Source organism: Callorhinus ursinus, unplaced genomic scaffold (assembly GCF_003265705.2).
Source record: "Callorhinus ursinus isolate GAN/ISIS: 27379988/994484 unplaced genomic scaffold, GSC_fseal_2.0 scaffold1, whole genome shotgun sequence".
Taxonomy (NCBI): Eukaryota; Metazoa; Chordata; class Mammalia; order Carnivora; family Otariidae; genus Callorhinus; species Callorhinus ursinus.
Window position 1 is genome coordinate 139,555,046 of NW_027397063.1, and position 24,582 is coordinate 139,579,627.

The 24,582-nt window shown below is 42.0% G+C and overlaps 1 protein-coding gene and 1 long non-coding RNA gene across 3 annotated transcripts in view; one reads left to right on the forward strand and one right to left on the reverse strand.

Moving 5' to 3' along the window:
- Window positions 1-2,930: 2,930 nt before the first annotated feature.
- Window positions 2,931-6,789, reverse strand: EIF1B (eukaryotic translation initiation factor 1B). Of its 2 annotated transcripts, XM_025883919.2 has the most exons (5): window positions 6,729-6,789; window positions 5,461-5,562; window positions 4,333-4,496; window positions 3,816-3,917; window positions 2,931-3,395 (listed from the first exon to the last, which is right to left on the reverse strand). In XM_025883919.2, exons 2-5 carry the CDS (start codon window positions 5,489-5,491, stop codon window positions 3,351-3,353), a joined length of 342 nt encoding a protein of 113 aa, XP_025739704.1. In that variant the 5' UTR covers window positions 5,492-5,562; window positions 6,729-6,789; the 3' UTR covers window positions 2,931-3,350. The 2 variants fall into 2 exon arrangements, with proteins under 2 accessions (XP_025739704.1, XP_025739696.1); XM_025883911.2 differs by lacking the exon at window positions 6,729-6,789 and having other exon boundaries at window positions 5,461-5,761.
- A 16,302-nt stretch (window positions 6,790-23,091) lies between these two features.
- Window positions 23,092-24,582, forward strand: part of LOC141374228 (uncharacterized) — a 28,788-nt gene continuing 27,297 nt past the window's right edge. Inside the window, exon 1 of the long non-coding RNA XR_012380982.1 lies at window positions 23,092-23,180. This is a non-coding gene — a long non-coding RNA (uncharacterized lncRNA). The remainder of the gene's footprint in view (window positions 23,181-24,582) is intronic.

The following is a 24,582-nucleotide window of genomic DNA, read 5'->3' on the forward strand; positions in this document are numbered from 1 at the left end:
ATCTACTGCTCCCCTGCTAGGTTCAAAATCAGACAGATGAGCTAAGAGGTGACCCACATGGGTGTCCTCACAGCCCAGGCTGACTTTAAATGGCCATTTCAGTTCTCTGTATAGGTCAGAGACTCCCCACAGGCCACACGTCATTGAACACAGAAGTGCCTGGATTAGGATTGTCCGAGGGCAGTTTGAAATTCCCTCCTCTTTCTGGCAACAATTCCACTCTGAATGATTCTCCAGGAGTGAAGTAATACAGCCATTCCTCTGATTAGCTTTACTTTTTCCAAGTTTCCATTATCAAGAAAAAAATGGAGTTAAAATGCCAGCATAGCCATGTGACGGAGCTGTCAATGCTGAGGGTCCCTTATGTGGTTTTGCTCCTGCTTAAGTCTAGCTGATTCACTTGGCCCCTTGATCCCAGACAAGCACCATGTGGCCTGGCTGTCGCCTGTCAAGTAAGGGCAGCTGGTAGCAATCTACAGCAAATGACGATTCCCTTGGTTTTAGTTACAGCAGGGCCACGCCTCCCTTGTTTCCTTCCCACAAGGAATTCTGGCTCAGTAAGGGGAATCCTCAAGAGGCCCAGTGGAACAATCTAATGAGGTTGTGGGCAATCTGATGAGGTTCGTTTTTCGTGAGCTGTAACTACCCATTCCTTTAGCTGGAGCCCTGCCGGTGACAGGTGGCACACGGAAGTCCGTTTGCATTTTCTATTTGTCATTTTTGTTAACTGTCATCTGATTGGGACTAGGACTGTTCCTTCCATGCTCCAGCTGCCCTCTTTCTAGGATGGTTGAGAACAGCTATTACTTGAATTCCTAAGTATGTAGAGCAGGCTGCTTCCCCGGGCTACTCTCTGCCTCAGGGGGTTGGAGACTGAAGGGCAGAGGACGTCCCTCTAGTAGCACTTTACTCCAGGCTGTGCCTCAACCAAAGGTTCATTTCCTAATGGCTTCGCCGAGACCTCTGCCAAGTCTAGAAGGTTAGGGACAAATTTACTTGTCCTCTATTCACTATTTTTCACTTTGCATCCTGAAGTACAGACCATTAAAGAAACTGCAGATCTAAATATTCCCACATGGGGAGCACAAGGAGGGACGCCCCTCAGCTAGTTATTTTTGCTGCATTTAAGACGTAATCTGTTTTCCCTCCTCAGTTATACAATGCTGCCTAGTCCCTTTTGCCCCTGAAGCAGACAAGAGCAGTTAGCCCTGCTCCTGTGCTCTTAGGTACCGCCGAGGCTGCCAGTCAGAGAACTTTCCCACATGAGAGTGGTATGTATTCTAAGCTCCTTTGAGGAAGCTTCAGGAAGATTGCAGAAATCCACAGATCTTAATTATGTCCTTTATTTCCATTGCGTTGCAAACACAAGAAAGAAAAGGATACTTGATCTGTTCTTCTAAGGATAGGGACTGCCCTACAGGTGAGAAGTCCAATCAGGTGTCTGGGGCTCACCGGCTGAAGGGAGATCAAGAGAGGTGCTCCTCAAAGAAATCGTTTTGCTCAAGGCTTTTGATTCAGCCAGTGGGAGTGGCCCGACACATTGAGGATGGAGAGCTCATCAATGGGTGCCAAGATCAGGCGGCCTTTCTTAGAAGCTCTCTTCCCTCCACCTTCTTCGCTCAGTTCTAAATGATCAGTTTTTCCTGGGCACTAGCTTGGCTCTCTTATCTACTTTAAAACATTACAATGAAGAGGCAACTCTTGAACATACGTTAACTTAGGTCTCTGCTTTATCATTTTCATAAACTACTTCCATGGCACCTCTCAACTAGAGGTGGAATTGTTACAAAATGTTACAGGCAGAAAAATGAGAATTTCTCAAGTTGGAAAATGCTCCTAAACTGTTTGATCTTCTTCGTCAAATTTTTTTAGAAATGAGCCTCTCAAATTTAGCGCTATATTCCAGTACACTCACTTGACAGTGCCAGTCTTTCTTGGAGTAGCATGGGGTGAGAAAGTAACAAAACCTATTGCTTTAGTGTCTTTAAGAGGTAAACTATGGAGGCCGATTTTGCTTTTCCAAAAGCAGTATCATCAAAACAGGGGCAAGGGTTCAGCTGGTACAGAATAGAGTGGCCCAAGTGAGACATTTCTCACATTATTATTCCACCACATTAAGCTGGAGTAGGCACTTATGGATCCATTTCTTCATCTTGGTGAAATGGATTTAATGACAGCTTGTATAATGGAGCAAATTATTACTACTCAATAAAAAGCAGAAGCGTGGAACTCAAGATGAGCTGCAGAAATCTTGTAAGAGCTGCCCCAACCCGCACGCATGGTCACCCATGGTCCTCATTTCCTTTGGTGAAACACATACCAGAACCATGATGTAGTGAAAGAACATGAGTTTTCTGGCCTGGAAGCCCTGAGCTGGCACCCTAATTCAGTCACTTCCTGGCACTCTAGGTAAATTAATCTCTGCACCTCCGTCTTCCATCTGTTAGACAGTGATCCCACCCACCAACACTTGCTGGACAGTGCCTGTGACTGAATTTATTGTCTGTCAGGAGCCTACTGTATTACCTGGCACTTAAGGACAGATTTATGTTGGCAGCCCAGGAACATCATCAATAAAAACACATAAAAGAATTCCATGTGCTAACACTTCTGAATTTAAACTATACTTCATATTCTCTTTGAAAATTTAACACTACAGTCTGATAAATCTTGGCTCTTGGAGAGCTTATACTCCTGTTCCTATTCTTATCTTTAAGTCAGTAAATGAAGAATACAAGTTATATAACAAACATTCCCCTCCAGCTTTGGGTTTAACAGTAGGTAAAAACTAATTAGAAAGAATACTTGCCATGACCTGAGCTGAAATCAAGAGTTGGACGCTTAACCAACTGAGCCACCCAGGCGCCGCTTAATTAAAAAAAAAACAAAACAAACAAACAAAAAAACTTGCAGAAGGAGAACTCCAACTATGAAAGACAAAATATGGGTATTTACTTGCTTAGATTTGGGAGCCTAATTGCTCACAAAAGGATTCATAGATGTTTCTTTATTGTTAAGCTGCAACATACATGGTTTAATACAACAAAAAAACATTTAATCAAGTGAAAAATAATAAACTGAATAAACAAATAAACACTCAAAACAAAATATTTTCCATTGGAAACATGTTAAGATGAATATGGGATTTCATTACCATCTTACTGCAATTTTCTTATGTGTTACTAGCCTACATACCCCATGTTTTCTGTAATCATGCAGGTGTGAATGGGAGTCTGAATGATTAAATACATGAAAAGTCCGTTTACTGCAGAGAATCATTTCACAAGGCAGCCAAACTGGGTTTAGAGAACAAAATTATTCAAGAAATTCTCCACGTATTTAGGCTCATTTTAGAATCCATGAACCTTAAGCTGTTCCTCCTTGACAATGCCAACCTGCAAAACAAAATTTAACAGAATCACTCTGAGAAATGTATGTTTCATCCCTTAAGAAAACATGGAGCACTGACTATAAAAAGAATCATTGTTAATAGTCTATGGCAACACTGTTACTTGTGGTGTTAACTGTTAACACTAAACAATTCCACACACACTTAAAATACCTTGACATGCCCCAAAACTCAACTGGCCATGTAGACAGAGGAATGATCAGGTCACTTGAATGACAACATAAATGAATAAAGGTTCTACTGACTTCAAAATAAGTACCAACTTTGTATTTCTCTCTCAATTTACCAATTTACCTCATTCATATGATTTTTTTTTTTTTCACTAAGAAGGAAGTAATTCATGCTGCCCTTGAACACAATTTTGGAAGCAATCTCAAGGTTGTACATAAAGCACCCAAGCACTCACCTCCAAGAGAAATTGGCAAATGTTTTTTCTTTGGTCACCTTGAAGCTGAATAACCTCTCCGTATTCAGGATGTTCAATCACAGTACCATTACAGGCGAATTTCTGGAGAAGAATATGTTTAACATAACCAAAGTCAGATACAATGAGATTTTATTTTCACCGTAAGACTAATATTGACTATTTCAGTAGACCTGATCATGTTTAAGAAACAGGTTTTGTCTCCTGTAATCCCCAATGCTACCAAATTAATCTGTAAATGAATCAGCAGGAAACATAACGGAGATGATTCTACTTGGAACATCAAGAACAGAGTATTTCACATTTTGTTTGAAAGCCATGAAAATATTATTTTAAAATGGGAGACAACACAAATATCTGGGTGTTAAGAGAATGAACACAGCTTTCTTGGGTCCAACAATTTTTACCCACACTAATTAAGAGTCAATCAAGTAAAGGTGTCCTATTCAGAAGTGCATCAAATAACTATAGTTTAATCTTTTCTTCCCAACATCTTTACCTTTTTGAAAGCTTTCACAAGTTTCTTTTTGTCATAATCATCTGCAATGCCCTGGACAGTAGTCAGTGTCTTTCTGCCGTTCCGTTGCTGGATTCTTATATGAATGTAATCCTCAGTCCCTGCCGGGAGTAAGTCGTCACCCTTAGTTGCATCAGCAAAGGGGTCTGCAAAGGGATACAAAAAAATATTCCAAAGCAGAAAAACATCTTTTAGTAAGTAATTTCCAGATGTAGGGCACACTACAATCTAGACAGTAAAGAAGGTTCTAGTGCCTCTGCTATTTTTGCGGGTGGGGATGGGAGGGGGTAATGGGGGTGGGGTGTTAACAAAACCACCAAGGTACTCTCACAAAAAGAGGAAAAATATAAACAGCTACGTCCACGGACACTGAATAGAAAACGTTGTTACAGGTAGATTGGTATCACTGAATGCAGTCCTCTAATGAGAAAAGTGGTTTTAAAAACTGTAATTTTATAGCTACTATAAAAATGTGCGTCATCTCGATTACATTGTGATGACAACAGAAACATTCAAACGTGTCCACCCCAATCATTTAACCGTAACGGTGCCCTTAACAAGTAAAAAAGAAGATACCTACATATACACATACGCACATATACGCATCTGTCAAGAGGCGTAATTTTACAAATTACTACGCAAATAGAGAAGCTGGACCGCAGCCCTGTGACAGATCAGAGGCCCGGATCCGCTTCTTTAACTAAATGCCCCCAAGAGCTGCTCCGAATCCGCTCCGACCACCAATGGACGCAGATCCCCAGCCCCCGGCCCGGCATCCCCTCGCGAGGAGAAGGGCAGGTCCAGGAGCGGCGGGCCGGGCTCGCAGAGGCTGCGGCGGCTCAGGCGAGGCGGGAGCCGGGGCAGGGACCGGGCAGGGGGCTCCGCGGGAAGGGAGCGGGGCCCGCGGCCGTCCTCGGGGAGGGGGTCGCCAGGGGCCCAGTCGCCATTTTCTGGGCGCCGAGACAAAGCCCCACTCGGGGTGCGGGGAGGGCAGCAGGGGGGCCCCTCGGGGCTGCAGGCCGGCCAGCGGCCCCGGCGAGAGCGGGTGGGGGCGGCCGGCCGGGAGGCGCGCGGGGGCAGGGGGCGGCGGCGGTGGCGGCCGGATCTTACCGAAAGATTGGAGGTTCTGGATAGTGGACATGCGATACTAGTGTGAGGCCGGTGAGGGGATAAAATTCCTGCGGGGCCCGCCCGGATCACCGTGTCTGGAGGCTGCAGTGGCGAGAAAACGTAAATAAATAAGGAGACGCTTCGCCCTGGGGCTGGGATTCGGCTGGAGTGGCGGCGGCGGAAGCCGGGAGGAGGCAGGAAGAGGCGAAGGAGGAGGCGGAGGAAGAGGCGGCGGCCACGGAGACCAGGACGCGAGAGAAGAGGCGGCGCTGTGGCTTCTCCCACAAAATGGCCGATGGAGGCTATTTAGCCGCGCCCGCCGCCCCTCCCTCGTGACCCACCCGCGCCGGGCATCCTGGGGCTTGTAGTTTTCTGGAGGCGGCAGAGCCCCTCCAACCCGGGGCCGGCGGGCTTCTGGGACCGCAATTCCCGGCAGGGAGCACGCCCTCCGGCGCGGGTGGCCGGGTGGGGAAGGATTCAGGGGGCTGCGGGACCGTCGGGGCAGAGCCGGCGGGTTTTGGGGGCTGTGCACTCCCCGCGCTCGGGCGCTCTCCCTGACTCCCTTTCTCTCGCCAAACAGCGGCGGCGCCAAGGGGTCAGTATGGGGGGACATTCTTCGTTAGTCACCGTCGAGGCTTGGGGTAATATAAGTAAAACCGGGGTGCAGAAGCAAAACAAGTTCCCTAGCCCTGGCTTTCGACTCGTCAGCCGCCGCTCATCACCTCCTGCATCGCAAACCGTCCCCCCCCCCACCCACTCTGACCCCGGCCCCTGGCCCCCGTGGCGGGAGCCGCGTTAGTCCCCACGGAGGTTGGAGGTGAGAGAGCCCCTTGACCACCCCCAACCCCCGCCCCGGGTTGGTCTGCTCTCCGATTCCCTAGCGCGGTGGTTCTCAAACTCCAGCGTGCATCTCCCGGAGGGCTTGATAAAACACGGATTGATGAACCTCGGAGCTTCTGTTTCAGGTCTGCGGTGCGACCGACAATTGGCAAATCTAACAAGCTGCCAGGAGATGCAGATGCTACTGGTCTGGGGACACACCGCAGAATCACTGCCCAGCTTCACCAGGGGCCCGACATCCAGCGGGGGCCAGTATGTGTCATCCGAACATACCAAAAAACCAGCCTGTCAACTTGGACACAGAACCTTGAACAGGATAGGTGCCAGACATAAATTGGAAGTTGAGCTCAGCAAATAGGTTAACTGATACAGAGTCAGGTACCAGGGCTGTAACATCTTATCGAGAGAGCTACACACAGAAAACAAACCTGAGACTTTGGGAGTGGGCTCACCCAGGCAGGTGCTCAATTGTCAAACTTGGTTGGCTTTCTGGAAGGAAAGAGAGAGACTCAAGTTTAGGAATTCTTTATTTGTGTGCCATGGCAGTCCTGTGAACCCTATGGACCCCTTCTCAGCATAAGGCTTTAAGTGCATAACAAAACATGGAGGATTACAAAGCAAACTACTCATATTGAAATTAAGAACAATACGTTGATGACACAGTATTGTTTCTTTGCTAATGCATTAACTAACAAGATCTAGTAGCAGGTCTAACAAGTACTAGAATTTCAAAAAGGTGATGAAAGATATTTTGAGAGACTTGTGACATCAGAAATGTAATATGAGGGGCGCCTGGGTGGCTCAGTTGGTTAAGCGACTGCCTTCGGCTCAGGTCATGATCCTGGAGTCCCGGGATCGAGTCCCACATCGGGCTCCCTGCTCAGCAGGGAGTCTGCTTCTCCCTCTGACCCTCCCCCGTCTCATGCTCTCTATCTCATTCTCTCTCTCTCAAATAAATAAATAAAATCTTTAAAACAAAAAAGAAATGTAATATGAAAATACCTGTTCTATTAGTGCAAAGTGGCAGGTTCATCTAACACCACTGTGGTGTTGCCAATATTCCTAATGGGGAAATGCTAAATTTTGTTATAAAAAAGGAATAAACTGAAGCATTTAAAATCTAGTCTTTTTGGTTCTAGTAGGTACTAGCCTAGTCGAAGGTGATTATTTCCTGCCTTATTTCAGAAAGGAGTATAGATCACTTGTAGAGAAGAGTAGTATTGACTAAAAGAAGCCGGAAAGAATAGAAAAAAGGTAGAAGAGTTGAAAAATGAAAGCCCCAAAGTTAGAGTTAGACCCCAGGTCTGGATCTTAATTTCCTAATGGTTAAAACAAAGAGAAAACCAGCGGGAAAATTTGTATAGCTACAGGATGAAAACATACCGGTTGCGCAGGAGGAATGACTTTGCCTGGCCCTGAGCCACAGGAGCTGTTTTTCTTGGGCCCTCATAAAGGGGACACTGTGATGTAGTGGACAGCATCCCCAGCAGTTTGCCTACCGCGAAGACAATGGTGGGTTTTACGCAGCTGTTTTTTCTGTCTGCTAGTTATGAAAACGTGCTCTCTGGTTAGAACCTCGGGTCCTCATCCATCCGGCTGTGGCGGGTGGGTGAGAATGCGCCCCTCAGATTTCCTGCTTCGGCGAGCATAATTGATCAACAGCCCCAGCCACTGCAGCGCAGGCCCGTTCTCCAGATGAGGGACTCAACTGATGGATGACTTTCATCATGGACTCTCCATGGGCCTGGCTGAACTTTCCTAGCCTTGGGCTGAGATCCAAGACTCTTCTTATTCACCCCTTCTTCCCTCTCTCCTTCACAGGGTCACCTTCTCTGACTCCTTCCTCTTTCGCCCACAGGTGTTCCACCAATAAATCTCCTGCACATCTAAACCCATCTTGATGTCTGCCTCTCAGAGGACCCAAACTGATACACCTAACCCCCTGCTGGGTGGGACACAAGGTTCCGCCTCTGCTGTATACCGTTGCACAGAGGCCATAAGAAAGAGCATGAATTTCAGTCCAACCTTGAGTTTCCAGCTTATGCATGTAGGGTTCCAGCTTGCTTGGATCTTCTCTTCCTTCCCTTCCCTTCCCACTGGACTCTGTATCAGATACAGAGGTACAGTCTTTCAGAAGCTGTTTAACGATCCCTCACAATTACATAAGCCAATTCCCTAGAACAAATTCCTTTCCGTATATTTGCACGTGTTCAACAGAGAAGCAGAACCAACAAGAGATATATACAGGCACTATCCCGAGCCCTGTGTGGGTATTGTGTACAGTTCCTCTAAACTTTTGGGTGCTTTCCTTACATTTATGTGCTGATCAGTATTGTGCTAAATACTGGAGGAGGGCCCAAGAACTCTTTAGAGTTCCCCCTCTCTCTGAAGCTCTTTCCAGTACTCTGTCTGTGGACTCTAACTGCCTTGGGCTCTTAACTTCTTCTGCTTAACTTAAGGAGTCTGCTGGTCTCTGCCCATGTTTTCCTTGAAACTCTTTCAAGGCAGCGAGCTAGGCAATCGCAGGGCTCACCACATTTCTTTTCCATCTTTTAGGGATTGCTATCCTTTGATACAGAGTTTCTTGAAAAACTGATGTTTATACTGTGTCCTGTGTTTTGGTTATTTTAGGTGGAGAGTAAATTCAGTAGATTCATTTTGGTTGACAACAAAAGTCCAGTGCATGTATTTTGAATTAATGAATGAGCTTCACCTTGGCATCCATCCTGAGATTAAACCCTTTGCTATAAATGTGCCTGACACTTGGATGGTGCAGTGACCTTGCCATATGGAGGTGCTACAGTGGTGTAAATGTATGCGTGTACAAATTTTTTATCCACCAATGGTGTAAATTTCGTATAGTACTAAAAACTTGTGCTTCAGAAGACTTTTAGAAATGTGTATTTCTATTTATTTTTTATAAGATTTTACTTATTTGAGAGAGAGAGCACAAGCAGGGGGGAGGGGTAGGGAGGGAGAAGCCAACTCTCCGCTGAGCAGGGAGCCCCATGCAGGGCTCCATCCCAGGACCCTGGGATCATGACCTGAGCTGAAGGCAGACGCTTAACCAACTGAGCCCTCCAGGCGCCCCTGGCTTTTAGAAATGTGTATTTCTAAAAGTGTCATTTTATAGCAGGGAAACTTTGGGTGGGGAAATGAATCAACCTATAAATTATGTTAACTGAGTGCTCGCTTCGGCAGCACATATACTAAATTATGTTAACTGAATTTCTGTTACATTAGTTTGCCCATCTACCCACTTTTATACTTGAGAACTTGCAAATTTTCTTAGTATATCCAAGTACTGTGGAGGGCATTAAATACACTATGAATATTTGGTAAATATGAGTTGACCCACTTTATGGCTAAAAAGAGGAAACACATTCTGAAGTGAGGCGCACAATAAGTGAGCAAAGGGAATTACTAGTGGTATTTTGTAATCTTCAGCTGTGGGCCAGGAAATGTGCTAAGCACTTTATATTATTTTATGCTCTTCATAATAAAGTGAAATGGGTTTTATTATCGTATGTTACAGGTGAGGAAACTGAGACTCAAGAAGTTTAAACACACAAAAATGTTTATTACTTCTCCAAGAATGCACAGCCAGTAAGTGGCATAGTCAGAATTTGAACCCAGGTTTGTCTGAAACTGTACTTCACCGGTCCGTGTTCTGCATGTTTTCAATTGGCCAGATTTGCTTATTCTTTCCCTGTAAAAATACTAGTAAACATGGTATGGCTTGAGCTGTATGCTTAACCTCCATAAAGGAGTCAGAATATAGGAAAAAGAGCATAGAATTTGGAGGCAGACAAACCTGGGTTCAAATTCTGACTATGCCACTTACTAGCTATGCATTCTTTAGTTCGAGCTTCCTGAGAGTCAAGGGGTGGTGGGGAAGAAATGGGATGTATTTTAAGACGTAGGACTGATTTTGGAAGAGAGTCTATAGTTGCATATCAAAACTAGATGTTGAGAGGGAAGTATTGAACAGAGGAGTATGTCAGGAAAGAAATCTGTAGAAGGTCAGTAGGAAGAAAATCAGTTACTTCAGTTACAAACAGTTGCATGGAAGCGGGGCGGGGTGGGGGAAGGAGGGGGGGAAGGAGGGAGGGAAGGAGGCAGGACAGGGAAGAAAGGCAGGCAGGATGCTCTGTGCAAAGAACTGCATCCATATGACAACAAAAGTGAAAAAAGCCAAGACACAGTGGACGCTTAACCCAAGTAGAGTTTAGGACCTGGTCAAATAGAGGCCCACCCATTGTTCTAAAAAAGGTAAATTAGCTGTCATATTTCACATGAAAATTCAGATTTCTGTCTGCACTTAAAAAAAATCTACATTGACTGCTTATCTTAAAAGAAAAATCAGTCATGGGGCGCCTGGGTGGCTCAGTTGGTTGAGCGACTGCCTTCGGCTCAGGTCATGATCCCGCAGTCCTGGGATCGAGTCCCACATCGGGCTCCCTGCTCGGCGGGGAGTCTGCTTCTCCCTCTGACCCTCTTCCCTCTCGTGCTCTCTATCTCTCATTCTCTCTCTCAAATAAATAAATAAAAATCTTTAAAAAAGAAAAAAGAAAAAAAAAAGGAAAAATCAGTCAAGGCTGATCTGTAGATACTTCACTTCCGATTGTCCAGGCAGTGGGACGACGTGAATGGAATGATGATGAAAAACAACAAATGAGTTAAGAAAATATTAAAAAAAAAAAAAAGGTAGAGCCATATGTGACCTGGATTGTTTCACCTTAGGGGACATTTTTTGGGAAGAGTTAGTGCCAAGTGAAAGGGCAGAGTCATGAAGGAAGGAATTCGTGTCTTGTATTAAAAAGTTAAACTGAACCGTTTTGGCTGGAGGGAGCGTCTGGCGGTACCGAATTGTTGGCTCCTCTTCTGCGTTGGGTTAGTCCGGCGTACCTAATATGTCAGCAGTTGTCATTCTCTGTGTTGCTGTTCTGCGCCCTGGGATTTGTGGCAGAGATTGCGGGCTGCTACTTGATATCCATCCTCCCCTTCTTTCTTAGTAAAACAGAGCTCCCGTTTAATCTGGGCTGCAATGTGCCTGGCTGGAAGGACGTACTGCGTTTCAGTCTTCCTTGCTAGATGTGGCCAATGCAACATAGGCAGAAATGTTGAGGGGGCTTTCCAAAAGATCACTTAAAGGAAGCCGACTCGATTACGAAGGGTCCATTTGCTCCCCTTTCCACTTCCTCTCTGCTGCCTAGGAAGGAGACGGGCTGCTGGAAGTGCCACAGCATTGTGGCATGGATGAGCTGACCTTGCCATATGGACGGACTGCAGCTGGTGGCGCAGAATGATAGAGGGAGCCTGGGGCCACGGACTGCCCCTCTCCGGTCTTGTTACCTGACGCAAGGAACTCCATGTGCTTAAGCCTCTGCTATTTTGGGTTTTCAGTTAAATGAAGTGGAACCAGCCTGAAGAGTGTTCACATGAACGGGAACCCCAGGGCTCAGGGAAGCTGGGCACGCACTTTCCTCGTGCCCCTGTCAGTGCAGTCTGTGGCCTGGATTATGCCTTCCGTGCTGTGATCCAGGAGAGTTGGGCCTGCTACAACGTGGGTGCTAGGAGGATGTGCTGGAAACAAACTGACGGTACCTTGTGTCCCCTCTCCCTTCAGAGGCCATGTGGCAGGGCAGATGTCCATCAGCTGCCTTGGGCTGATGACATCTTTGCAATAAACAACGGTGACCGACAGTGGCCTATGGAAGTTTTAAAGGGAAGACTTGATCACATTTCGCCTTGTTTACTGTCTGCCTTGTAAACAACACACCTGGACTCTCACACTGAAACTGGAAGCGGAGTTCCTAAAGTTCAAGTTTAAAAAGTCTGAAATCCAATCAACATTCTTTGGCTTTTTATAATTTGGTTATATATGTTAGAGGGTTGACATCCAGCTGATGTCCACAACTGCATGCATACATGTTAAATTATTAAACTACTTTCATGCTGGTTGGCAAATAGGTACTGCCCAGCCTTCCCAGCACCTGCTTCTAATTTGGACCTCTTAGACCACTGCCTGAACAAGCGGCTGAAAGGCAGATGCCCGGCAGCAGGGCCTTCCTGGATCTGGTCACGATCCACTTTTAAAATTAGGCGTTTGAGCTCACAGTGTTCATTTTCCCAGCAATGTGTTCATTGCTGCCCAGTTTTTGTCAGTGGTTTGATGGAAACACAGTGGAGGGTGATGTTCTAGATTTTCCAGAGTCCAACCCTGGATCAAATCAGGTCAGCAGAGGAGCTGAAAATGTGTACTTCATTTCAGTTTGTTCCTGCCACCTCCCACCCTCTCGAGAACTGGTCTTGCTGAGTTGTGTGTGGGGGTGATGTCATCAGCCTGTGCTGAGAGCCAGGGGAGGAAATGGCAGAAATGACACTCACTGTCGTCTGTCTTACAGAATGTTGTCAACCTGTGTTGCTTTGTGAGAGACTTGTCTAACTGGTCTTAGAAGCAAAAACAGCTCTATTGCTCCTGGAGAGCTGTTCTTTTTCATCTGGGAAACCTGTCTGTAAGTGTCCAGTTTTCTCTTCTCCCTGTCTTTTTAAGTGTACTTACAATCATTCTGGAATGAAGCAAAGAAACGAAGGAAGGAAGGGAGCAAATACTTCAAGTTATGAAAAATCAAAGCAGATAGATGATCAAAGGAACCCAAATACACAGGCATTTTGTGTTTTTGTCCTCAGTGGAATTTCAACATTAACTTAATCACAGATTTATACCGAGTAATAATTATGTACTTCGCTTTTCAAAGCTCTGAAGTACAAACAGTGAGTACCTGAAGAGGATATTCCCTTTAAGTGCCAAGTCTACAGACTTCTAAGCTTTTTTTTTTTTAAGATTTTATTTATTTATTTGACAGAGAGAGAGACACAGGGAGAGAGGGGACACAAACAGGGGGAGTGGGGGAGGGGAGAAGCAGGCTTCCCACTGAGCAGGGAGCCCGATGCAGGGCTCGATTCCAGGACCCTGGGATCATGACCTGAGCCAAAGGCAGATGCTCAACGACTGAGCCACCCAGGTGCCCCCTAAGCTCTTCTTACCACCATGTTTTTAGAAATACCCAGCACAGTTAGGGCTTTGTAGAATGATATTTGGACACTTTGCTTTCATTCGAAGGTAGGCACAATAAAAATGTCTTTGTAGACTTTGTCCCGATTTGCCTTTTGCCAAACAGGGGAAGTCTGTTGTTCATAAGTTCTATAAACATGTAATCTAGGCATACCCAAGCACTGTGTCTTCTGAGATTATGGTTTCTTTTTTTCCTTTTGTTAATAAACTGATTCAAGTCTCATCCAACGTAATTGTGGGCCGTCCTGTACCCTACCTACGATTTCCAAGGATTCTCCAGAGGACTGCATTCTTTTGATCCTCTCTTACTTTCAATTCTTACTCTGGTTGAATTCTTTGCCCCAAAGAATTCTTTGCTTCTCCTCCCTTACTTCCCTAAACATTGCTAACACAGGGTTATAGTGTGTAGCACTTTTATGGAAAAATTGGAGAGAACCCAAGAGGCACACAGGCTGGGGATCAACTTCCAAGTTCAGGGTTAGGTATGGTTGCCTCCTCCTGAGACTCCTCCCGCTGTCATGTCACTCTTCCTCTCCCTGCGTTCTGGGCAAGGAAACCACTCACCAGGGGAAGATGAACATTTTCTAGTACATGCCTCCCTCAGACCCGGGCTGATTTCAGCAGAGAGGCCTTTCTATGCTGGAGTCTCCTATTACATAGTGGCAACAATAGCAAAGAACGGCAATGTTGTATATTATATTTTGCATTAAGTTCTGGAAAAGCAAATTCTTGGGCAGCATTCTCTCTTCACCAAGCAGGACCCATGTGTTCTGGGGACCTTATGGTTTGTGGGGAGAAATCTGGAATCTGTAGTATATTAGACACTCTTTCCAGGTATTTGTGGGCTGTTAGTAGGGTAGCTAATCAAAAAAGTCTGGTAAAGATCTATAGCAGTGATAGACATACTATGTTTTGTATTTTACTAAAATACAGAATTTGATAATCTTGCAATATTGGGCTAGGGCCGTTTTTTGGTTATTGGCTTACTAATTGGAGTTCCCTGGTATCACATTCTACCTATAATACATTGGTTACAGTGTCCTGTTTTTGTGTATTTATTTATTAAGATCTATTATTTATTTATTTTAGAAAGAGAGAGAGAGAGAGAGAGAGAGATACCATTGTGGGGGAGGGGCAGAGGGAGAAGTAGCGAGAGTCCTAAGCAGACTCCCCGCTGAGCAAGGAGCCAGGTGAGGTGAGGCTTAACCTCACGACCCTGACAAGGTCGTGAGCCAAAACCAAGAGTCAGACACTTAACTGACTGTGCCACCAAGGCACCCTTGGTTTTCTGTATTTAAAATAAGAAAGAGTTTTTTTCAAGCTATCAATGCAAAATATATCTAGATTTTTATGGCTACTTCCTGCCAATATTTGTTGGCCTTATTTGCACTTTTCTTGACCAAAATTCTCTTTAGCAGTTTGCTTTTATCTAATTTTTCCAAAGTAGTCAGTATATTTCTCCTAGAAGTGACAGCTGTCTTTCTTTTTGCGCTCATTTAATCAGTTTCATTTTACTGGAATTAAATAATTACAGTAACATGTAAAATTGCACGCACAGATTTGGGAGCAAATGTAACTGACTCCTGGTAAGCATGTGTTTCACGTGGTGGAGGCAAGGTGTGTCAGGGCCAGACTAGGCAGCAGCATCGGAGCAGGGGGACGTTCTACAGAAGGAAGGTGGTGATTGGCTTGGAGCGTTGGTTAGTGAGGGTCCATTATGGGAACTTCTCTCTGAGTAGATTAATATTAATAGTCAAAGGCCCAAGGGCTACCTCTGTCTACCGGGTATATGACTTCATGGACGTAACATCACCTCTGAATCTCAATTTCATTTGTAAATTATGGAAGAAAAAAAGAATACTTGCCAAACCTACCTGCTAGGAAAATCAAATGAAATAAATGTATGTAAAGCTCTTTTGAAATAGTAAAATGCTGTAAAAAACAAAAATGCTTTTGTTACTATAGGTTTTTGGTTTTGTTTTTGTTTTTTCATTCACAGTATTTGATAGCTATGGGGAAATATTTGTTCGGACTCTCTTCCACCTTTTCTTTGTTTATGATGATTGATATTCTTGATTTTTAGCTTAGCTGGAGCCATATGTGATGTGGAGAGGCTAAGTCCCCTGTAAATTGTTGTCCTGATAATGAGTTGCGTTTTCCCAAATATAAATAACAGTCTTTCCAGATTTCCATTTAAGAAATGTTTGGTTCCAGTTAGAAACCAAGACACGTGATGGTTTATCTGGCAATGTTAAGGCCCCCAAACAGAAGAAAGACTTGTTCCCTATACTATACATATATTTCAATGTTTGAAACTTAAGACTCTGATGGTATTATCTAAGCAAACAACCATTCTGGCTAAAAATGTCCAAACCAGAGAGTTTTATATATATATATAAAGTAGGTGTTATCTTATGTTTACATAGCAGGAAGTTAAGGCTACAAGGGGTTAAGAATCTTGCTCACACTCACATAGCATGTAGTAAGTGTTTGGGCTGAGCCTTGAATCCAGGACTTCTGGTCCAAATCCCATGATGTCTTGTATGCAAACTCTTTCATACAGAAATTGGATAAATATACCTAAATGATTCACAGACTGGAGCAAACAGAAATAATTACAGAGTGTCTGAAAAGTCAAAAAACGTAAGGATGAATTCATTTTTAGAAGCACATTTTTAGAAGTATTAATTACATTTTCAAATAATATACTCTCAGGATATTTTTTCAACTCCCAGAAAACGTTTCAGGTTAAATACCTCTAAGCTTAAAGCAATAGGTCCAATCTATTTTTTATTCTGAAAAAGTACAGTGAATACACTGTTTATGTTTCTAGACCTTTTGGACACCCTGTTGTGTCCAGGTCAGTTAGAAAAATTAGTAAAAAATCTCAACTTATTATTATGAGTGTCTGATTGTTGTGTTAGCAACAAGTGATATAAATGAAATACTTGAAACATTATTAAGTGAGAAGGATTTAATTCTTTTATTTATCACTGAAAATAGTAGAATTCTATTACAGCAGAACTCATTATTATGAATATTTGCATAGGCCAAAAATAAAAGCATGTCTCTAGAAACCTACTTAACCTACAATAGGAACTTGAATGACAGGTCATTAAAAGTAATCATGATAATAAAAGGTTATACAATCTTTAAAATGAAGGGGATAGTAATTGGCCCAGGGTGGCTAACTGAGCAACTTTACCATCAAAAAGTCCCTGATGATGTCAGATAAGACATATTTTGGGGCAGAATAAGTCTAGCGCCGGACAAGAAGGTATACCATGTATGGATTAGACATTTCCTTCCTCTGAAGGAAAAACAGATGGAAATCAATTGATGGAATAAGCTGCACATTTAAATACTGACACTACTGGGTTCTCAAAGATCATGGAATACTTTCAAAATTTGGAGATTTTGAACCCAAAGTCTTATATTTAAGTAAAAGAATATGCAAAAAGAAGGCAAAATAAAGGCCTTTAAAGCATTTTTAAAGCATTCAAGACCTCAGAGAGTTTTCTTCCATAGGCAATATTGATGACACAGTCCAGAAAAATTAAAAGCCCAAAGAAAAGAAAGAAATGGGACAAAAGAAATAGAAGTATATAAAGACACCAATAAAAATTTTGGTTGTGTCTAAATAATATTGGTATGTAATGAGAGTGAAATATTTTGTGGGTAATTTCTAGAAGAATAGAAATTTAATGCCCTTTGAATCCAATAAAATGCAGGAAAAGGATAAAAGCAAGAAGAAATCGTGTAGTAAATTAAAAACATTAAATTGTAATGAAGTAGAAAGTACATAATTATCAGTAATCACAAAAATATGAATATTTTTCAGTTATAATACCTTAATTGAAACCTCTGGTTTCAATTAAATTAAATGAAAAAGGGTTGCAAAGGGGCGCCTGGTTGGCTCAGTGGGTTAAGCTCCCTAATCCTGATTTTGGCTCAGGTCATGATCTCAGGGTCATGAGATAGAGCCCCAAGTTGGACTCCCCTCTCAGCAGTGCAGAGTCTGCTTGAGATTCTCTCTCTCATTCTCCTTCTGCCCCTCCTCCCTGCATTCTCTCTCTCTCCCCTTAAAATAAGTTAATAAAAATAATAAAATAAATAATAATAATAAATAATAAATAAATATTTTTAAAAATGTTGCAAAACTTTAGCTTCTATTTATGACATATTCAAAGTCAAGTGATAGAGATTGAAAAAATTATTGCAAGCAACTGCTAATTGAAAAGTGAGGTGTAATAATGTTATCAGGAAAAATGAATTCAAGAAGAATCATATTAAATGAATTAAAGAAGAATCATATTAAACAGAACAAAGAAGAATAGTTCATATGGATTCAAGTTATATCAAGCCACGAATGAGTCATAAACTTTTATTTCCCTAATAACTTGGCAAAATGCACATAGAGCAAAAGGGGAGAAAAGTATGGAGAAATTGATAAATTCGCAGTCTTAATGAGATATAGAAATGCATCTACTTCAAAAATGGACAGATAAACAAAAATTAAGTAAAGCTATAACTGATTTTAGTAGTATAGTTAACACATTTGGCTCAAAAGGCATGTGTAAAACTTTGCACCTAATGTAAAGTGTACTAATTGTTTTCCAACACCCATGGCATGTTTATAAAAATCTATCATATGTATTTCATAAAAAGACTCTCCACAAAATTTAAAATATAGAAATCATATAGGGTATATTATTTGACCAAAAATCAAAATTCAATAAATTAGTTATTAACAAAAGAAGGTAGTCAAAAACAAACTATTTACTTAGAATTTCTTTTTTTTTATTATGGTATGGTAGTCACCATACAGTACTTCATTAGTTTTTGATGGAGTGTTCCATGATTCATTATTTGCATGTAACACCCAGTGCTCATTGTAATACATGCTCTCCTTAATACCCATCACTGGCCTAACCCATCCCCCCACCCCCTCCCCTCTGAATCCCTTAGTTTGTTTCCCGGAGTCCATAGTCTCTCATGGTTCGTCTCCCCCTCTAAGTACCCCCCTTCATTTTTCCCTTTCTTCTAATGTCCTCCATGATAATCCTTATGTTCCACATATAAGTGAAACCATATGATAATTGTTTTTCTCTGCTTGACTTATTTCACTTAGCATAATCCCCTCCAGTTTCATCCATGTCGATGCAAATGGTGGATATTCATCCTTTCTGACGGCTGAGTAATATTCCATTGTATATATGGACCACATCTTCTTTATCCATTCATCTGTTGAAGGGCTTCTTGGCTCCTTCCACAGTTTGGCTATTGTGGACATTGCTGCTATGAACATTGGGGTGTTGGAAATTTTAATCTTTTTTTAAAAGAGTTTATTTATTTATTTGAGAGAGAGAGAATAAGAGATAGAGAGCACGAGAGGGAAGAGGGTCAGAGGGAGAAGCAGACTCCCCGCTGAGCAGGGAGCCCGATGTGGGACTCGATTCCGGGACTCCAGGATCATGACCTGAGCCGAAGGCAGTCGCTCAACCAACTGAGCCACCCAGGCGCCCACTTGGAAATTTTAAAAAGCACATACTTCTAATTAATTCTTGGACTAAATAGGAAATCAAAATTGAATTTATAAATTATTAAAGAATTGATTTTTAAAGCAGTACACAACCAAACTTAGGGAATATAGCTAAAATAGCATTAGAGGAAAATGTGTAGCATTACTCATACTTATGAGAGAACATGGAAAATAAATGGACTATATTTTCAACGCAAGTCCTAGGAAAAAAACAAAATAAGTCCAAAAATGTGGGGGGATCCCCAAAATAATAAAGAGAAAAGCAAAAGTTAATAAGTTAGGAAAAACAAGAGTAGTTGATTGGTATAACTTACTGATAAGTAAGAAGCCAAATTTTGTTCTTTTAAAAAACTTTTAAAATAGACAAACACTTGGCAGTTGTAATCAAGAAAAAGGGAGGGGGCACCTGAGTGGCTTATTCAGTTAAGCAGTCAAACATCTGCCTTTAGCTCAGGTCATGATCTCAGGATCCTGGGATGGAGCCTTGCATCAGGCTCCCTGCTCAGTGGGGAGTCTGCTTCTCCCTCTCCCTCTGCTTCTCCCCCTACTTGTGTTCCCTCCCTCTCTCAAAAATAAAATCTTAAAAAAAAAAAAAGAAAGAAAGAGAAAGGGAGAAGCTTTATAAAGATAACCTTGATAATAAGGAAGAGATGTAACTACAGATACAGATAACTTAAAATATTATGAGAATTCTGTGCTTGTCCTTAGAGGAATAAATGTAAAAGTCTAAATGCAGGGATGATTTCCCATAAATTCCTATAATTGGTTTATAAGAAGTTAGAAGGTAGAATATATCTTTTCCTAAAAAAGGAACCTAGCCCAAATAGTTTTGAATAGTCAAGTTCATCACACATCAAAATTCCCATGTTACATAAAATGTCAAAAGCATAGAAAAAGATAGAAATCTTCCTAACTCATTGTAGAACTCCAAAAGCAAAGATGACGTAAAAGAAATAGTTTATAATAGCATCAAAACTAATAAAATACTTAGCAATAAATTTAACAAAATAAGAGCAAAACTTGTACTTTTAGAACTATGTAACATTCTTGAAGGACGTTAAATATTAAACGGAGAAACATCTTATGATCATGCATCAAAAGACTTAATATTGTTAAGGTGGTAATCTACTCCCAAACTAATCTACAGATTCAACACAATACCCATTAAAGTTCCAGTGGTCTTCTTTGCAAAAATTGAAAAGCTCATCCTAAAATTCATATGGAAATATAAAAATTCATATTTAAGAAACTTAAGTAGCTAAAACAATCTTGAAAAAGAACAGCAAAGTTGGAAGATTCATACTCCTGATTTTAAATTTACTCCAAAACTACAGTAGTCAGGATAATGTGGCACTGGCATAGGATAGACATCTAGGTCAGTGGACTGGAACTCAGAGCTCAGAAAAAACACACTTAAATTGGGGCGCCTGGGGGGCTCAGTCAGTGGTTAAGCGTCTGCCTTCCACTCAGGTCATGATCCCAGGGTCCTGGGATGGAGCCCCACGTTGGGTTCCCTGCTCCACGGGAAGCCTGCTTCTCCCTCTGCCTCTGCCCCTGCTTGTGCTTTCTCTCTCTCTCTCTCTCTCTCTCTCTCTCTCTCTCTCTGTCAAATAAATAAAATCTTAAAAAAAAAAACCAAACCCTTAAATTTATGGTCGATTGATTTTTTGACAATGGTGACAGGACAATTCAATGGAGGAAAGAATAGTTTATTCAAACTATTGGTGTTGGGACAACTAGATATTCACATGCAAAAGAATGAAGTTAAACTCTTAACTTACATTATACACAAAAATCAATTCAAAATGGACCATAAAGCTAAAGGTAAGAGCTAAAACTAGAACACTCCTAGAAGTAAGCGTAAGTGTATATGTTCATGCATGGCATTGGATTAGGCAATGGTTTCTTTTTTTTTTTTAAGATTTTATTTATTTATTTGACAGAGAGAGAGAGATAGTGAGAGCAGGAACACAAGCAGGGGGAGTGGGAGAGGGAGAAGCAGACTTCCCACAGAGCAGGGAGCCCGATGCGGGGCTCGATCCCAGGACCCTGGGATCATGACCTGAGCCGAAGGCAGACGCTTAGCGACTGAGCCACCCAGGCACCCCTAGGAAATGATTTCTTAGGTATGACACAGAAGCACAAATAATGAAAGAAGAAAAGATAAATTGGGCTTCATCGAAATTAAAAAAACTTTTGTGCTTGAAAGAACACCATCAAGAAAGTTAAATGGTAGGTGACCCACAGAATGGAAGAAACTACCTGTAAATCATATATGCCTGATAAGAGAGATGTACCCAGAATACAGATGGAACTCTTACAACCCAATAATAAAAATAATAAAAAATGATTCAGTTAAAAATAGGCAAAGGATTTGAATAGACATTTCTCCAGAAAAGATACACACAAATGGCAAATAAGCACATGAAAAAGGTGCTCAACATCATTAACCATCAGGGAAATGCAAATCAAAACCACAGTGAGATACCATTTCACACCCACTAGGATGTCTACAATCAAAAGGAGAGTTACTAGTGTTGATGAGAATGTGGAGAAATTGAACCTTTCATACATTATTGCTTGTAGGAATGTGGAATGTCTTTTAGAAAACAACCTGGGGGGTGCCTGGGTGGCTCAGTAGGTTAAGCGCCTGCCCTCGGCTCAGGTCATAATCTCAGGGTCCTGGGATCGAGCCCCACGTCGGGCTCTCTGCTCAGTGGGGAGTCCACTTCTCTCTCTCTCTCTCAAATAAATAAATCTTAAAAGAAAAGAACCTGGTAGTTCCTCAAAAGGTTAAACACAGATTTGTAATATGACCCAGCTATTCTGCTCCAAGGTATATACCCAAGAGAAATGAAAACCTATATGCTCACAAAAATTTGTATGTTCATAACAGCATTATTCATGAGTCATAAAGCAGAAATCACCCAAATGTCCATCAACTAATGAATGAATAAGCAACATGTGGTATATCCATGAATATTCAGCCATAACAGGAAGGATTCATGCTACAACATGGATGAACTTTGGAAAAAATTATGCTAAATGAAAGACACCAATCACAAAAGACCACATATTATATGATCCCATTTATGTGAATTGTCCGGAATTGGCTGGTCTGTAGAGACAGAAAGTAGTCTAGTGGTTGCCTAGGGTTAGGGGTACATGTGAGGGGAGATGGGTGGTTGCTGTTAATGGGTTTCTTTTTTGGGTGATGAGAATGTTCTAAAATTAATTGTGGTGATGGTTATATAAACTCTGTAAATATACTAAAAACCATTGAATTCTACACTTCAAATGGGTGAATTCTATGGTATATGAATCTTAACAAAACTGTTAAAAAAAGAAAGTATTCAAAAAAAAGTGAAAACCAGTTTTTCCTATTCACTGTCAATATATTAAATAAAATATTAGTAAACCAAGTCAACACTATATAAAAAGAATATTATTAACCCAGACATGCTAGGGTAATCAATCATAAGTAAATATATTATTGTAATTGCAGTAGAAGATTCAGCATTTAATATATAAGGATTTAAATACAGTATTTTGCCATTTTGGAGGAGGAACAGAGAGAAGTGTTTACCAACCCTCCACACTGCAAATTTATTTTTTATTTTTATTTTTATTTTTATTTTTATTTTTTTAAAGATTTTATTTATTTATTTGACACAGGGAGAGAGGCACCTAGAGAGGGAACACAAGCAGGGGGAGCGGGAGAGGGAGAAGCAGGTTCCTGGCCGAGCAGGGAGCCTGATGTGGGGCTCAATCCCAGGACCCTGGGATCATGACCTGAGCCAAAGGCAGACGCCTAATGACTGAGCCACCCAGGCGCCCCTGCAAATTTTTTTTTAAATAAAGATTTTGTTTATTTGAGAGAGAGAGAGAGAGCGCGCACAAGCTGGGGGGAGAGGCAGAGGGAGAGGGAGAAGCAGGCTCCCCACTGAGCAGGGAGTCCATTGCGGGGCTCAAACCAAGGACCCCAAGATCATGACCTAGCTGAAGGCAGACGCTTAACAAGCTGAGCCACCCAGGCATCCCCACACTGCAAGTTTTTAACACATCATAATGACAGGCTTTTAAACATAAGTATAACCAAGACCACCAGCGGGAGTTGCTTTTTAGTTAGTAAGGTTGGAGGGGCTTTGGGATGCTCAGCAGGGGGGAGAATGGAGACTTGGTGATACTCAAGTGGAAGACATGGAGACCTGCATCTCTCAGATGGAGGAGATGAGACCCCTGACAGCACGGGAAAGAAAGGTCAGCATCATAGGTACAAGTCAGCTAACTTCAAAAACGCTCTTTGGAAAGTGATACTGATAATATACATTTGGAAAGTGGCATAGAGGCTTTAACTTCTAGTTAAGGATAAGATGCACTATTATGTGAAAGGACTGATCCCTCTCTTCCCCAACACACTGACAAATTAAGTGATCCAAACTCTGTGGTCCTCTCAATAAGGTGAAATAAAAAGTGACTTTAATCAATCACCTTGTTCTGTTCTCCAAGGACAGTACCTCCCCCAGCCTCGGCCTTTGCCCCCAGTATGGGAAGGGCCAAGGATCACAGTGTGGGGGTTAAGGCTGCGTGTGATATCATCCCATATGTTTTCTGGAAGTGGGATGATGCAGGAGGTTGTTGTGTCTAATTTCAAGGATAGACCAGTGACCTTTCCAAGTCTCAAATTTATGCTGATATTTTCATTGTAATAATAGCTTCCCAGAATTCTTTCCTTAGCTCACTTCAGTATAAGAGCTGCTTAATCGATTCTATTACTCTTTTAACCGAGTATATTACTTTTTTATGTATGATGCACCCATATTGTAGTCTGCCCACCAAGGTTTGTAATCCCAGACCAACCATGCCCTTATGTTACAAGGCTGCACAAGGTTCTGGTAACAGCCACATTTGGATGCAAACTCATGGTACCATGTCCTTATGAAATCTTATTTAACTGATATCATGCTTTTCATATTTCATTGGTTCCTTAGGCCATTAGGTCTACTTTTCAAGACTCTTATATTCAATCATCTTACTTTATTGGAAACATTTTCCATATTTAATGGACTTACAATGCTGGTAAAACCATCTCACCCAAGATTCATCCTTCCTTCCTTCCTTCCTTCCTTCCTTCCTTCCTTCCTTCCTCCCTCCCTCCCTCCCTCCCTCCCTTCCTTGATAGGATTGTATCTCATCTAAGCAAACAATAAAGACATACTCATGTGGCAAAATAGTAATAGCTTGCATTTACTGAGTGTGCATTATGTACCAGGTCAGGACTAAGTGCTTTACACCCAATATTTCTGTTTTCATTAGCCAGCCTCATTTTAAATTCTAAACCACAAATCTCAGAAGGGCAGTCAGTACCTCACTTCTTGCTGTACTTCCTAGGATGTTCTTTTTCTCACTACAGTGATGATTTCAGACCTTTTCTCTCTTCGCAAAACCCAACTTCTTCCCCTATATTCATCCCAGCTGATGGCCTTGCTTATACTTTATTGAGAAAATAGAAACAATCGGATGGGAACAAACATCATCCAACCAACCAAATCTCCAAATTTCCTTGCATTTGTGCCTCTGCTCTCTACCTTGCATCTTGTTACAATGGATGAAGAATCACTGTTTTCCTCCTTTGTCTTTTCTAGGACGTTGCTCTTGGAAG